Source organism: Acinonyx jubatus, chromosome C1 (assembly GCF_027475565.1).
Source record: "Acinonyx jubatus isolate Ajub_Pintada_27869175 chromosome C1, VMU_Ajub_asm_v1.0, whole genome shotgun sequence".
Taxonomy (NCBI): domain Eukaryota; kingdom Metazoa; phylum Chordata; class Mammalia; order Carnivora; family Felidae; genus Acinonyx; species Acinonyx jubatus.
The window spans coordinates 43,004,225-43,020,164 of record NC_069381.1 but is presented as its reverse complement, the minus strand read 5'-3'; the positions used below and the strand labels follow the sequence as shown (position 1 = coordinate 43,020,164).

Sequence of the window (15,940 nt, the reverse complement as noted above, 5' to 3'; positions counted from 1 at the left end):
TATGTCAGCCTTTTGCTCACAAAACAACTAGCTTTTCCATGAAAAAAACTATTTAATTCTTTTTAATGTTTATTTATTTATTTTGAAAGAAAGAGAGACAGCATGCAAAAGGGAGAGGACCAGAGAGAGAGAGAGGGAGACAGAGGATCCAAAACAGGCTCTGTGCTGACAGTGGAGAGCCTGATGCAGGGCTCGAACCCAGGAACCGTGAGATCATGACCTGAGCCAAAGTTGGACGCTTAACCCGCCTAGCCATGCAGGCAACCCCCCAAAAACTATTTTAATGCATTACGTTCACAGGAGATAAAGGAAAACCTCCAAACATTGACATGTAAGTGTACACACACATAAATAATATTGGGTATTATTTATAATACCAAAATTGGGTAAAACTGAGGGTAAAACCAAAATAGGGTAAAACCAAAATAGGGAACTGGGCAAAATGGTTTGGGCAAGTGTAAAAGTTAAAGCAGCCCTGAGGGAAAATGGCAACATGAGTTCTGTGAGTGTGCAAGGAAGTCCGGAACATGCTATAGGACAGAGCGGCCTATTCTGAGTTTCCTACATTAGGACAGAGACTCCTGGAAGGCTATGTAAGGGGTCCTGTGTCGGCAGTGACTACTGGCTTCTGGAAGAATCAATATTAACTCTTTTCTGAAAAGATATCCCCTGTATCTTGGTGTCAACAATGACTGTGTGCATTTGAAAAAAGAGCCAAATAGAACCATTAGAAAAGAAAAAATATTTAGACCTGAGGATTTCCATAGATTAGGATGAAACTGATATGAGTATGCAAAGATTACCACCACGAGTAGTACAAAGAAACAAACCACCATGAGTGAGAGTCAGCAGAAAAACGACATTGAAACCCTTAAGAATTTCAGGTAGCGGGATTATCAAATACAGCCTATTTAAATAATTATAACTATGTGTTAAAAGTTTAATTCATTCATAGGAGCCAGGGAACCCTGACAACAAAGGCCAGCTTCTACCAGCAAACTATTAAGTATTTGCCTTCCTGGATTATTGAAAAAAAAATAGCATTCATGGGTCATCCAAAATGATTTTTAAAGAACCAAACAGAACTTTTAGAAAATGAATACATAATGGCTGGATTAAAAACTCAGTGGGTGGTTTAAATAGCAGATTAAGAACCCCTGAAGAAAGAATTAGCTAGAATGATGTATAAAGAAATTACTTGGGATGCCATGCAAATCAAAGGATTTGAAAAACATGAAAAAATGTTATTTGAAAACATGAAAGAGAAGTTAAAGCAATTCAGAGTAACATTTACAAAAAGTAATCAGTACGCTGTTTTAGTGAAGCTATGGAACACACACACACACACACACACACACACACATACACACACACACACACAAAAACAAGAACAAGGAGAAGATCTTGAAGTAGGCATGGGGGGGGACAGGAAATAAGTGAAAGCAAGCAAGCAAAGAAAAAAAAAGTCAGAGGGAAGAAACAGTCCCCTACAAAGAAATGAGAATCATATTGACAGCAATTTTGAGTCAGCTTTCCTAGAAGCAGAGCCTGAGACAAGATCCTCAGGCACATGATTTACTGACAGGGCTCTCAGGAGAACCTCTAAGGTACAGGAAAGCAGAACAGGGCAAGGGAAGAAGCTAAGTAAAATGTGGTTTCAGATGAGGTCTAGTCTTTCCCTGATCCCATGAGGATGCTCTGGATCATGTATGGCACCACTGAGTTATATCAATTTGAGGCAAAGAGGGGTCAACCATTAGTATACTCCTATCACTCAGTTACTGGCTACACGTATCACCTCCCAGACATTTCCAGACAAAGCAGCATCCTTCTGCTGAAGGGTAATTCTCCAGAGAAAAAGGAAGCTCTGAGCCATGAGTAATCACCACAGAAGTTGGGGAATGGATGCAGCAGGTAGTCATGAAGATTTAGGTGGGGCACCAAGTGCAACAGCAGAGTCCTCAGCAGAAACAATGGAAATCAGAAGGTAGTGGAATAATACCTTCAAAGTATTGAGGGAAAAAATAACTGGCAATCAGGAATTGTGTGCTCAACCCAACTGTGTTTAGAATTTTTTTTTTCCCATTTATTTATTTTTTGAGAGACAGAGAGACAGAGCACAAGTTGGGGAGGGGCAGAGAGAGGAGACACAGAATCCGAAGCAGGCTCCAGGCTCTGAGCTGTCAGCACAGAGCCCGATGCGGGGCTCAAACTCACAAACTGTGAGATCATGACCTGAGCTGAAGTCAGACGCTTAACTGACTGGGCCACCCAGGCGCCCCCCAACTGTCTTTTAAGAATGGGGATGAGGGGTGCCTGGGTGGCTCAGTCAATGGAGCATCTGACTCTTGATTTCAGCTCAGGTCATGATCTCATGGTTTGGGTGGTGAGTTTGAGCCCTGCTTTGGGCTCTATGCCTGCTTGGAATTCTCTCTCTCCCTCAAAATAGATAAATAAAAACTTAAAAAAAAAATCTATCAAATATTCCTAAAAAAAAAAAAAAAAGAAAAGAAAAGAATGGGGATGAAGGAAAGTATTCCTGAATAAACAAAAACTGAGTTTATGATCCTAGACTTCATTAAAATTACTTCTAAAATTTTCAGGAAGAAGGAAAATGCTGTCAGGAGGAATGTCTAAAATGTAAGCAGGCGTAGTGGCAAAGAAACTGGTAAACATATAGGTAAATCTAAATAAATACGTTCTGAATAGAAAAATAAGAATAGAAATAAAGGGTTGGGCATCATCCCCCCAAAAGTGATTGATTTAGAGGGAAATATTACAGTTCCTAACAGGATGGAGACACCTGGAAACACCCCAGGAACCAAAGTGGTTGGTCAATCTGTCAAATTAATGTGAACACTGTGGGAGCTTCCCGGGCAACAGAGGGTGAGTAGGTCTCGGTGAAGGCACGGGACAGAGCTGACAACACCTAAGACGATGCTTGTGCACTGGGGACTGGAGAGAGGGTGGACTATCATGTTTCCATGTGTCCATTTGCTGTCCCATACATTCCACTGAGAGACCCTTTCACTCCTTCTTATTAAAAAAACAACTAAACAAAAAAACCAGTAGCCAGCCCATCACTACTGCTGAAAACAGACCAGAGTGGGGCATGGTTAACTGAGATTCAGGCAGACTGGTAAGTCCTAAGTGGTCCCCCTTTTACAATCTCTCTCCATATCTCCAAGGACTGGGTGGATCTAGATAAAGGTGACAATGAGCAGTGCCAGGACACTGATACAGAGTATGTAACACAGCTGCCCTCTCCACTCTTTGGTAGCTCTCCACACCTTTCTCTCCCAATTCATCACATAGAACACAGAACACAGGTGTTGTTTTGTTTTTGTTTTTTTAGGCTCTTCTCTCAGGTATTCATCACCAGGACAAGGGGCTAAAACCCCTAGAAGAGTAAGAGTTCATTCAGAAAGATAAAACACCGTCTTAAAGGAAAAGATTCAATTGAACAACCTACATCAAAGGAGGCAGTGGGGGGAGGGTCATCAGTTATTGCAGCGTGACCTGGCCTATCCTGATTCACAGAGGGAAACAAATATAGGGAAAAAGACTTTCGTGAAATCCCAACTAAAAACCACTATAATTAGAGAAATATGTAAGACTTCAGATTGAAAGGAAGATTGAAAAAACCACACCTAGGGGTGCCAGGGTGGCTCAGTCAATTGAGCACCCAACTTCGGCTCAGGTCACGATCTCATGGCTCGTGAGTTTGAGCCCCGTATTGAGTTCTGTACGGACAGCTCAGAGCCTGGAGCCTGCTTCGGATTCTGTGTCTCCCCCCTTCCCCAGCTCATGCTGTTTCTGCCTCTCTCTCAAAAATAAGCAAACATTAAACAAACCCAAAAACACACCTAATCATATTATAGTGAAATTTAAGAACATTGGTCACAAAGAGAAATTTCTGTAAGTTTCCAGAGAGAAAAAGTAGATATCACATAATATTGAATGAGAAGAACAAAGTCAGATGACTGATACTACCCAAATTCAAGGATAGCTATAAAGCTATAATAGTCAAGACAGTGTGCTATTGGCAAAGAATAGACAAGTATCCATGGAACAGAATAGGGAGCCCAGAAACAGAACCACATAAATATAGTCAAGTAATCTGACATAGGAACAAAGACAAGACAAAGGAGAAAAGACAGTCTCTTCAACAATGGTGCTGGAAGAACCAGACATCCACGTGCAAAAAAATAAAATAAAATAAAATAAAATAAAATAAAATAAAATAAAATCTAGGCACTGACTTTACACCTTTCACAGAAATGAACTCAGAGTAGATCACAGACCTAACATAAAACACAAAACTATAAAGCTTCTAGAATATAACAGCAGAAAACCTAGATGGCTTTGGGTTTGTTGACGATGTTTTAGATAAAACACCAAAGATACAATCAATGAAAGAAAGAATAGGCTGGACTTATTAAAATCAAAACCTTCTGCTCTGTGAAAGACACTGTCAGGAGAATCAGAAGACGAGCTACAGACTGGGAGAAACATTTGCAAAAGACACATTTGATAACAAACTGTTACCAAAATATACAAAGAACTCTTAAAACTCAACAATAAGAAAACAAACGATCCAGTTAAAAAAAAGGGGCAAAAACCTTAACAGACACCTCATCAAAGAAGACCTACAGATGACAAATCAGCATATAAAAAGATGATCCACATTGTATGTCACTAGGGAACTGCAAGTTAAAACGATAATGAGATACCACCATCTGCCTATCAGAAAGGCCAACATCTGGAACACCCATACCACCAAATACTGGTGAGGGTGCACAGCAAGAGACTCTCATTCTTTGCTGGTTGGAATGTAGAATGGTACAGCTACTTTTGAAGTCAGTGTAGCAGTTTCTTAAAAAACTAAACATACCCTTACCATACAATCCAGTAATCCCGCTCCTTGATATCTACCCAAAGGAGTTGAAAACCTAAGTCCACACAAAACCCTGCACACAGATATTTATGGCAGTTTTATTCACAACTGCCAAAACTTGGAAGAAACCAAGATTTCCCTCAGTAGGTGAATGGATAAATAAACTGGGATACATCCAGACACTGGAAAATATTATTCAGTGTTAAAAAGGAAGGAGCATGAAAGGACATGGAGGAACCTTAAATGTATAGTATTAAGTGAAAGATGCCAATCTCAGAAGGCTACATATTGTATGATTTGAACCATATGACATTCTGGAAAAGGCAAAACTATGGAGACAGTGAAAATATCAGAGGATTCCAGGGGTTTGGGGTGGGGTGAACAGGAGAAACACAGAGGATTTGGGAGGGGGCATTGAAAGTACTCTGTATGATACTGTAATGGTGGATACATGTCATTACACATTTGTCCAAACCCAAAGAATGTACAGCATTAAGAGTGAACCCTAATGTAAACCATGGACTTCAGATGATTATGATGTGTCAGTGTAGGTTTATCAACTATAACAAATGAACCATCTGATGGGAGATATTGATAATGGAGAAAGCTGTGCATATGTGGGACAGGGGTACAGGAGAAATATCTTTCTCTCTTCCTTACAATTTTTCTGGGAACCTAAAACTTCTCTAAAAAAATACAATACAATACAATATAATACAATAAGATACAATATAATACCACAACACAACACAACACAACACAACACAATACACGGTCCCACCTAGAAAAATGAGCAGATTATCTACAAAAGGATAAAATGATAAGAACCATTGGAGACAAGTAGAAAAGGGAATAATATTTGTCAAGTGTTGAGGGAAAGTGACTGAATTTCATGTTCTGTTAAATTAATATTTAAACATGAGGGTAAAATAAATTTGAGATATTATGAGGCACGTATAGCCATTGGAAGGTTTGCCACAGAGACACATCTTGAAAACATTATTACAGGAAACTCTTCAGCAAGAAGAGAAATGAATCCAGGAAAATGCCATGGGCTAAGGAAAATAAGAATGAGTGAGTTTGTTTGTAAAGTTTATCATTTTCTAAATGAGCAAGTGTCAGAATAGACAACAGAACAAGTACCAGAATGTATGTAATAACAATACAGAAACAAAACTCTAGAGAATGTGCTGGGGTATTTTCTTGTTCATTGGATAGTATGCATGACTTTAATAAGCTTCTAGAAAAAAATGAGTTAGAAGCAACAAAACAAAATGGATGTATCACTTTGAATTAGCAAGAAAAAAAATTAACCTAGCAAATGAAAGATAGTAAGGAATATGAAGAGGGCTTGGAAGTAATTAATGTGCAAAAAGATGACTGAAGTGTCTAAATATAGAAAATAATCGCATTTAATGTAAATGACTTAGAAGCACTTCTGGAATGGAAGGAAGGGTAAGGATCTTGGAAAATCCACTCCTTTATAAAGGTGATGAGAACAATGGCAAAAATGGTCAAAATCAACTTTTTTTTCAGAATTCTTTAAATTAACCAGAGAAAAGCTTGCAATAATCTGAAAAGTGTCTATTCAAGAAAAACAGCTGAATCTTGGTAAGAGCTTTGTGATGTTTTAACTCACTCTATTCCCATGCCCCTCACACAGCTCCAGTTGAAAAACAACAGCTTTGCAACCATGGTTGCTGTGAAAAACAGCCATCAAGTAGACACGGGAGGTGGAAGAATGGATTGGGAGCTCTTCAAAAAAAGTCCTATCCTCAGAGAACTTCCATTATTTGACTTGTCTAATGTCTTCTTTGGAAAGCTCCATTCTTGGGTCTTGGTTTTATTTGACCTGAGTCAGAGCTCACTCTATAAAAGCAGGGTATTTGTCAAAATATCAGTGGCAATTCTTTAACACTACAATTGTCTGAGGTGGTGTAATAAGTTTGGGGTAATGAGAAGCTGACCAAAAAAATTAAAAAGAAAAAAATTGAGGAATGAGACGTCCATAGGGGGGTTTCGCAAAGCTCCAAAATATTCCTGGAAATCCAGAAGGCCATGTGCATGTGTGGGGCTGTAGGCATGCACAAGAAAGACCCAAGAAGGCCCTAATCTCTGTCTCTGGCTGACCTTGAGGCTCTGAACAAGTAGGAAGTGAAGGCTAAGAGCGGTCACCTGTCTGACTCAGCGTTGGAGGCATGAGCCAACATTCACACAGAGCCCCTCAGCAAAGTCTGAGAGACTTATTCCTTCCAGGCAGTTAAGGAAATCTGTGCAATCATTAGCTAACCACTAAAGCAACCAAGCAGAGACTTCAGTAGTCACACACAACAAAGAATACAGATTTTACAGCATTAGTTCAGGAAAGGAACCATGTGACCCAGCAATTCTACTTCTAGGTATATACCCAAGGGAAATTAAAACATGTTCACACAAAACTTGTACATGAATGTTTACAGTAGCATAATCCATGATAGCCAAGAAGTAGAAATGACCTACATTCTGTTAACTGGAATATGATAAACAAATTGTAGTATATCCACACAATGGGATATTATTAAGCAATAAAAGGAAAGACATATTGATTGATACAGGCTACAATATGGCTGAACCTTGAAAACATTATGCTAGGTGAAAGAAGCCAGTCTTTAAAAACTATATATTGGGATGAGCACTGGGTGTTGTATGGAAACCAATTTGACAATAAACTTCATATATTGAAAAAATAAATAAATAAATAAATAAAAACAAAACAAAAAAAAACTATATATTGAAAAAGTTTTAAAAACCTATATATTGTACTTTTCCACTTAAATGAAATGCCCAGAATAGACCACTCTATAAAGACAGAGTAGATTAGTGGTTCCCAGGGACTATGAGAGTGGTGATGGGGATTGGGAATGACTGCTATGGGTACAAAGTTTCTTCTGGGGTGATGAAAGTATTCTAAAATTATATAATTAGGCGGGATACACAGCTTTGTGAGTGTACTAATAACCACTGACTTGTACATCATTAAATTAGAAATTTGGTAACAAAATGTTAGCTAAAAAATCCCTTATACCTTGAAACTATAAGGCATGCTGTCAGATAAGCCTTGGATTGAAGAAGAAGTCATTTGGGAAATTATAAAATATTTAGAAGTGAATAACAATGAAAGCATAATGTGTGTCACAGCTAAAACAATACCAAGAATACTTTCTTTTAATAAAACAAGAAAGAATGAAAAAATGAACTAAAGATTCAAATGCATGATGGGAAAAAGAACAATAGAGTAAGCCCCCCTCACAAGGAAATCATAAAGATAAGGAAAGAAAAGAATAAATTGGTGGGGTTGGGTGGATGGGTGGCAATGGAGAGCTAGAAGGAAAAAACAAATGACTCAAAAAATTTTCCTTGAAATGATTACTGAGATAAATAAATCTCTAACAAAATCTGATAAAGAATGAAAATCTCAAATAAACACTAGTAAGAATGGACACAACAGAGGGGCGCCTGGGTGGCTTAGTCAGTTGGGCGTCCAACTCTTGATTTTGCCTTAGGTCATGATCTCATAGTTGTGAGATCGAGCCCCGGTGTGGGACTCCATGCTGGCAGTGCAGAGCCTGCTTGGGATATTCTTTCTCTTTCTCCCACAATCCCTCTCTCCCTCAAAATAAATGAATAAATAAACATTTTTAAAAAAGAACAGACACAACAGAGATTTTATTTTATTTATTTTTTTTTTTTGATTTTTTTATTAACGTTTATTTATTTTTGAGACAGAGAGAGACAGAGCATGAACGGGGAGGGTCAGAGAGAGGGAGACACAGAATCTGAAACAGGCTCCAGGCTCTGAGCTGTCAGCACAGAGCCCGACGCAGGGCTCAAACTCACAGACCGCGAGATCATGACCTGAGCCGAAGTCGGCCACTTAACCGACTGAGCCCCCAGAGATTTTAAAAATAAAATGAGATTTGAACAACGTGTCAGTGTATTAAAAACCTTAGATTACATGTACCTTTCTGACAAATATCAAGATACTGAAGTTGGTGAAAAGGAACAGAAATTTGAAAAGATCAATGTCCTTTTAAAATTGAAACTCTAACCCCTAACATCTTTCCCACCAAAATAGTCCTAGCCTCACATCACTTTACAAAAGAGTGTAGCCAAACTTTCAAGGGATTGATAATACTTGCCTTGCACAAGATTTCCAGGAAATAGCAAAAGAGAGAATGCCTCTCAGTTCATTTTATGAAGCTATATAACCTTAATTTGAAAGCTGGATAAAGACTGTACAAGAAAAGTATAGGTCCATTTCACTTATGGACATAGATCTAAAAATTCCTGGAATTCTCAGCAACATTAGCTAATGAAATGCAACAGAACCCAAGCGGTTTGCCATTTGTGTTCAACGGTTCCCAAGACCACCCTCTGGTTCAATTACAGTTAAAAGGATACAGCTGAAAAGATACTACAGTGAAAGGATACAGATTAAAATCAGCACAGAAAAGGGACACAGGGCAGGATGTAGGAGAGACCAAGAGAAAGCCCCCAACTGTCCTCACTCAGTGAGGTTTACAGACATTGCTTAATTCTCCCAGTAGAAATGGGTGGCAAAATGGAGAAACACTCACCCAGCATTGACGTCCAAGGCTTTTGACGGTTGATCATACTGGCATGACTGACACTTTCTTGTGGCTGACCTTCAGTCTCCAACATCTCCAGAGGTCAAACTGATACTATACGGTCCAAGGTATCTACCAGAATCACATTGTTAGTATAAATTATCTGGTATGGCCCAAAGCCTCAGGTAAATAAGGACTCTCTTAATGGCAGGATATTCCAAGGGCCTATAAGGGATCTTCCAGTAGCCAGGCAATAGACAAACTTTCATTTGAAATGTGCAGGATTTAGACAACTCAGACCTGCTGAGTTAATCATTTACTGCATAGCATCTTAAAGGACTAAAGTAGAAAGATCATGTGATTCCTCATTAAACGTAGAAAAGACATCTGATACAGTTCAGCATCTACTTAAAAAAATTTTTTTTGGGGGCGCCTGGGTGGCTCAGTCGGTTAAGCATCCGACTTCGGCTCAGGTCATGATCTCGCGGTCTGTGAGTTCAAGCCCTGCGTCGGGCTCTGTGCTGATGGCTCAGAGCCTGGAGCCTGTTTCAGATTCTGTGTCTCCCTCTCTCTCTGACCCTCCCCCGTTCATGCTCTGTCTCTCTCTGTCTCAAAAATAAATAAAGGTTAAAAAAAAATTAAAAAAAAATTTTTTTAAAGATTAATTTGATATCTGCAAAGCCAAGATACTAACCTTCTGTCAATTTTTGTTCAAAGGCGAGTGGGGGTTATATAAATAAGACAGCATAGTTGCAGGTAGTTGCCAGGTATGGTGGGAATCATGGTGGTGGCCCTACACAGCTGAGGTTTGGAAAACTCGCGGCTCCCTGTGGGCTTTGCAGAGAGATCTGGGTCTGAGCCTAAAGCTCAACCACTGGTTGTCTCAGGAAAAAAGAAAAAAAAAAAGCATGCATACATCTGTAAGTTTGTCATCAATTTTACAGATATAAAGGATGTGAAGTAAAAAATTTACAAATGACAATAAAATATAAAATATTCCTATTGCAAATCCCATCTAGCCAATTAGTTTTCATAGGATGCTTTCATTGCTTTTTGGCAAATACTTTTCTTCAGTCCACCTATGTTTGCAATTGAGAAATAGGATAGTTTGGACATGAGTGTTAATAATACTTTTCTTTAGGTGAAGGATGAAGGTGAAAGTGAAAAAATAAACACATATGTCAAAATTTGACTTGTTTGTTCATGATGTTGTTTTTGAATACTCAAAGAATACTGCCTCAATTTTTTGTGTTATTCACAATATTACTACTACAGATACAACATGTATTTTTATATTTAACCTGCACTTTAACGTTTTCTCCATCACTTTCTTAAATCTAGACCAGGGGCTGGTACATTGTGGTAAATTATGGCCAAATCTGGCCCTCTGCCTATTTTTATAAATAAAGCTTTTTGGAATACAGCCTGCCACTCATTTATACTTTTGCCTATGTCTACTTTTGTGCTACAACAGCAGATTTGACTAGTTGCAACAGACTCTGCTGAAATACATTTACTATTCTGGACTTTCTAGAAAAAGATTGCCAGCCCTGGTCTAGACAATTAACATCACAGTAAATCAATCCCAGACATGTAGCTTTTGCCTATTTCTGTGATGTAATTAATTTCACCACTGGTCATTTTAAGCTACCAATGTGACATCACTGAAGAGATTGGGAAGAGATTATCAGAAGCACACTGTATGTATAAGATAGATACAGCTTCAGGAGAATAGATAATGGTAAAATGTAGAGAAATACTTAGAAAGCAGTGTTTTGAACATTATTACCTCTGTTGTTAAAATAATTTATTGTTCATATAATTTCTTTAATTGTAAGCTTATATAATTTAACTTTAATAATGGCTGGATTTAATAACTGGCTCCTGAGAATAACAGGATTCCTGAGAATTTAGCAACCAGCTCTCATGAACTGGTCCGAGAATGCTCCAGCACACCACTGGCCCGATCTGCACCCAGCTGTATGACCAAAGCCGAATCACTTCACCTCTCTATCAGACAGGGCATGCAATAGAATGCAGGCCAAGCCATGCTTCTCCACTTTGTCTCCCACGTACTGCTAGCTACCGAGTATCTGGGACTAGCCCACTCAGTTTACAAAGTCTTTGAAATCTGCTATTTCGTCTTTTAAAATGTTTGCAGTTGGTTTACAAATTTTTATGATCAAATTTTGGTAGGGGGAGGGGGACACTTATATGAGTCTTGTGTCCTGTTTGTTGCAGGATGGCTCTGGCCTACCCTGAGCAAGGGCCAGCGGCCTACTTCAGATCTCCCTTGCCCACACGGTGGCTTCAAACAATCTTAGCCCTTAACACCGGGCGCATTAAAAAAGGACAAGAGGGCTGTGTGTTAGGAAATCCAAAAGAAAAAGATTAAAGCAGTCCTAGGGTCAGGGTGAGATGCTCCCACAGTGCCAGCAGCCCTTTCCTTGTGATGGGTGTTGCTCACAGGGGTGGTGGAGATGCTTTCTGGAACATGGCTCACCTATGTGGTCACCAGCAAAAAGCCAGGGGACTAAGTCAGGATCACATGCAGCATCTAACCAGAGTGTCCCCTTTACCCCCCTCATCCCTGTCCATCAGAGCAAGATGCTCCTCAGCTTTCCTTCCCCCTTCATGCTTCCCTCATTCTATCTGGTGTGGGAGGGTGGGATGGGTTCCATCTCTCACTGGTTCATTCCCCTTCAGAGCAGTAGAGGTGGAATTAGCATCAGCGGCTGAGCTCATCTACTTTATCATACTTGGGCAGACAAGTTAAGGACATCTGAACATTTGAGCTCAGTTTTTTACCCTTGACACCAATAGTCCACATTTCGGACTAGATAATTCTTTGTTATGAAGGGCTATCCTGTGCCCTGTAGGATGTTTAGAAGTATGAGGGCCAGGAGCACTCCAGTAGCACCCCACAAGTTATAACAATCAAAAATGACTTTAGACATTGCCAAATACCCTCGGAGCAAAATATCCTACAGCTGAGAATCACTGTTTTAAACCAGTAATCTTTGATTCTTATCTCAGTTTGAGCCAAAACTTTTATATCATTATAACTAATAAACCGATATAACCTTTATTTCTGTTTCTAAGAGAAGAAATATATAGCCTAGCTGTTATCACCTCCCCCCAACACACACATTGACCACCAGCGATGGGACTGTTGCCATCTGACTGCTGAGCAGTCCAGTTCTAAAACTCCAACCTGAGGGCTGCTTACCGGGGCCACTCGTGGTACCAGTGTGCCTTAGTGTAGGTTCCTCATATGAGTACTTCACTGGCAAGTGTGAGTCCAAGAACCAGGAGTGATGGACAGGGGTTATAAAGCAGGAAAGGAAGGAGCGCCGTTGGCAAGGATGCATTATCAAATTGGCCACTTCCTGAGGCACTTGCTGCTCGATCCTACAAGAGAGTTAGAAAGCTATATGAAATATCTGAAGAGTCTTTCTGAGGAGAAAAAGAGAGAAGCATCAGTTGCTGACCCCATCGATCAAAAACGTGTCCATGAGGCATCAACCACTCCCCACCCCGGCCCTTCTGGGCTGTTCCTGTCCTGGTGCTGACCAGTTCCAACAGCCCCAGGACCCCATGGGATCAGGACACAAGCCATGAGGCAGGTGAGAACGCTGAGGCATGGGCCTGAGGTGAAGCCCACTTAGGTTCTACTTGCTGGAGTGGAGTGAGATACATGGTGGTGAAATAAGTAGCAGATGAGGCCAGGAGGATCTGAAATGGGGCATGAGGTGTTTAATATACTTGCCCACCTGAATTTGTGCATTGCGATTCATTCCTGATACCTATTCGACCAAAGTACCCTTCTCATATTCTAAGCCTCAGCTTTTTCTTTATAAAATGAGGATAATCACCTCAAGCTTGCAGGATTGTTTTGAGAATTAGAGATCCTGCATGTGTAAAGCCTGATCAGGATGTCAGCTCAACAAATACACTAAGTGTAAGTGTGAGTGAGTGTGTGTGTGTGTGTGTGTGTGTGTGAGTCAGATGTAAAGTCTTTCCAATTGACCACAGGGGTCCAGTGTGGTGAGGCCGAAGTCACCCTTTGTGTGAGCCGCGAATTATGCTTATGCCGCTCAGACAGCCAGAACTTGCTCACTCTACAGTTAACCTTTAGTGAGCAACTACTGCGTGCCCGGCCCTGGCGACCCAGACACCAGAAAATTCCTGATCATTGCGCTCTAAGTGCTCACAGGCTGGTAAAGATGGGCAGAAAACAGCAATCGCAGTGGTAGAAGCGAGCCCTGGAGACCAGGGGAGGTCAAGAAGTCCTTGCGCGGTGGTGGAGCAAGGCAGGCTTTTTCTGCAAGGAGAAAATGTACCAAAACCTGGAAGGCTGTGTAGGCGTTAACCAGGCCAAGACGGAAGGCAGGGCGAAACGATTCTCACCAGGTTCGCTGGTGCACCCCCGCCATCGTTTACTGGGACCCCGTTGAGTGCCGGGTGGCGGTCAGTGCAGTGGAGGACAGAAGGGTGCGTGAGAAAGGCCTACTGCTCCCCACCCCCCGCCCCTACCCGGGGCAGAGGGAGGCGGGTGCGGGAGTGAAGGAACAAATACCACACTCACGGGGGACGGCGGCCACTAGAACAGACGTCATCCTGCGCTCGCTCACTCGTTCACAACTCAGAAAGGATTGGACTCATCCACTCCCTTACCGCTTCATTAAATTTTTAGCCAAAAAAGAATGCGAGAGGTTGATGACTTTTGGTCTCTCGACAACCGTTCTTCGTTACGTTATTTTATATTTCAATAAGAATAGAGGTATAAACAAACAATAATAAGACCCCACAAGCTAGAGAATTCTTCGTGCCTCCCCTTCTCCTCACTCCACGCCCACCACCGCTCCGGGCTGCGCCTGTCTCTTTAAGAACCCGAGCCTCCGCCTCGCAGGGGCGGGGCTAGGAGCCGGCTCTGGAGGCCGTGGCTGCCCAGTCTCAGAAGCAACGCTTCGGTCTCTTTAAGGAGGCGGGGCTCTGCCCGGAGGAGGTGGAGAAGTTCCGCCCCCGGCTTCCGGCAACTCGGCTGGACCTGTACCTGCCTGGTACTACTGAGGTTGGAGTCTCCCCCCGACCAGCTGGACGCCGAGCCCCTCGAGGTGAGGCGGCCGGGACTGCGGGGAGAGCCCGGGACGCGAGAGGCCCGCTATCTCCTGCCCGCCGGGCCGCTTCGGCCCAGATCCTCCCCCTACAACCCTGCCTTTGCTTTTTGGGCAGCTCTTGCCCAGGCCTGCCGGGGCTTAGGGTATCCCAGGCTGCAGGGTCGCCGTCACTCCAACGCCTACTAATTGCCCGGCCGTGCACTAAGCGCCTTACACTCACTGTCTCATTTAATGGCCCCCCAGCACCGTGCGAGTAGGTACCATTATGAACCCATTTTACAGATGAGAAAACTGAGGCCCCGAGGAGCCTGCAGTCATACAGCGAGGACAAGCAGAATCGGGAATCAAACCCAGGTCTGTTTGACCCCAGAGCCTGTGCCCTTAACCACTGGCTAGGCTGAACTGTCTTTGCTCTTGACTGCCCTCATAGCCACCTCTCAAAGTCCAGCCTCCCCTTCCTCACCCTTACATTTCCAGGCTGCACCTGGTCTTTAAACACCCACAGAGTGAGTGAGATTGGATGGAACCTTTGGACCCCTTAGGGTTAGTTTCTTTGTATCTGTTGCTAAGTGGTTATCTTTATACAGACCTGTCTCACCCTACCAAAGAAGGAGGCAAGGAAAATAGTACCATTTCTAATGCTGAAACAAGATTTGTTTGCGTATATTTTATTCTGGTATCTTATGAAGTTTATTTATTTTTCCTTTTTAGACCTCTGCAAAATTTCTTCTTAATAATTGGGAGAAGACCCGCTGGCTGGATGGCAGCTGTAGGTGATTTGCAGTTTGAAGGTACATCGGTTGGGGGCCCACCTTTTATGATCAGTGTTTCCACAGTCACAGCAATGGGTTCTCATTGGTATACTGGCATATATATTTATGAAGATTATTTCAAGCATCTTGGTACAAGTATGTTGGCCACATCCAGGTTTTTCTGTTTGTCCACATCAGTTGTTCTTTTTTGCCGAATAGCCCTTCAGATTGGTAACGTCATTTTTTTTAAGATGTTTTTTAAGTTTATTTATTTATTTTTGAGAGAGAGAGAGAGAGAGAGAGAGAGAGAACACAAGTAGGGGAGGGGCAGAGAGAGAGAGGGAGACACAGAATCTGAAGCAGGCTCCAGGCTCTGAGTTGTCAGCACAGCCCAGTGTGGGGCTTGAACCCACTAACCATGAGATCATGACCTAAGCCGAAGTCCAACACTTAACTGACTGAGCCACCCCAGGTGTCCCCAGATTGGTAACGTCATTAATTTAATACTGTGATTACAAAATAGCTATAGAGTTACTGCCTTAGTTCAACAAATATTTACTGAAC

At 41.6% G+C, this 15,940-nt stretch overlaps 2 protein-coding genes across 6 annotated transcripts in view; one reads left to right on the top strand and one right to left on the bottom strand.

Moving 5' to 3' along the window:
• The window catches only part of DIO1 (iodothyronine deiodinase 1), a 40,928-nt gene extending 26,682 nt beyond the window's left edge, over positions 1-14,246 (bottom strand). Inside the window, exons 1-3 of one of the 3 annotated variants that reach the window (XM_015072374.3) lie at positions 14,093-14,246; positions 12,734-12,915; positions 9,514-9,636 (exon numbers count right to left, since the gene is read on the bottom strand). The gene's annotated coding sequence lies outside the window, so the exon portion shown is untranslated. Of the gene's footprint in view, positions 1-9,513; positions 9,722-12,733; positions 12,916-13,914; positions 14,064-14,092 lie in introns of those variants that run through there. The other 2 variants (XM_015072373.3, XM_053214074.1) reach the window with 2 other exon arrangements.
• Positions 14,247-14,473: 227 nt separating this feature from the next.
• The window catches only part of YIPF1 (Yip1 domain family member 1), a 36,552-nt gene continuing 35,085 nt past the window's right edge, over positions 14,474-15,940 (top strand). For 2 of the 3 annotated variants that reach the window (XM_053214064.1, XM_015072377.3), the window contains exons 1-2: positions 14,474-14,621; positions 15,336-15,415. In XM_053214064.1, the coding sequence (XP_053070039.1) occupies positions 15,385-15,415 (31 nt within the window). In that variant the 5' untranslated portion in view covers positions 14,474-14,621; positions 15,336-15,384. Of the gene's footprint in view, positions 14,622-14,906; positions 14,979-15,335; positions 15,416-15,940 lie in introns of all 3 variants that reach the window. The other variant, XM_015072376.3, reaches the window with a different exon arrangement.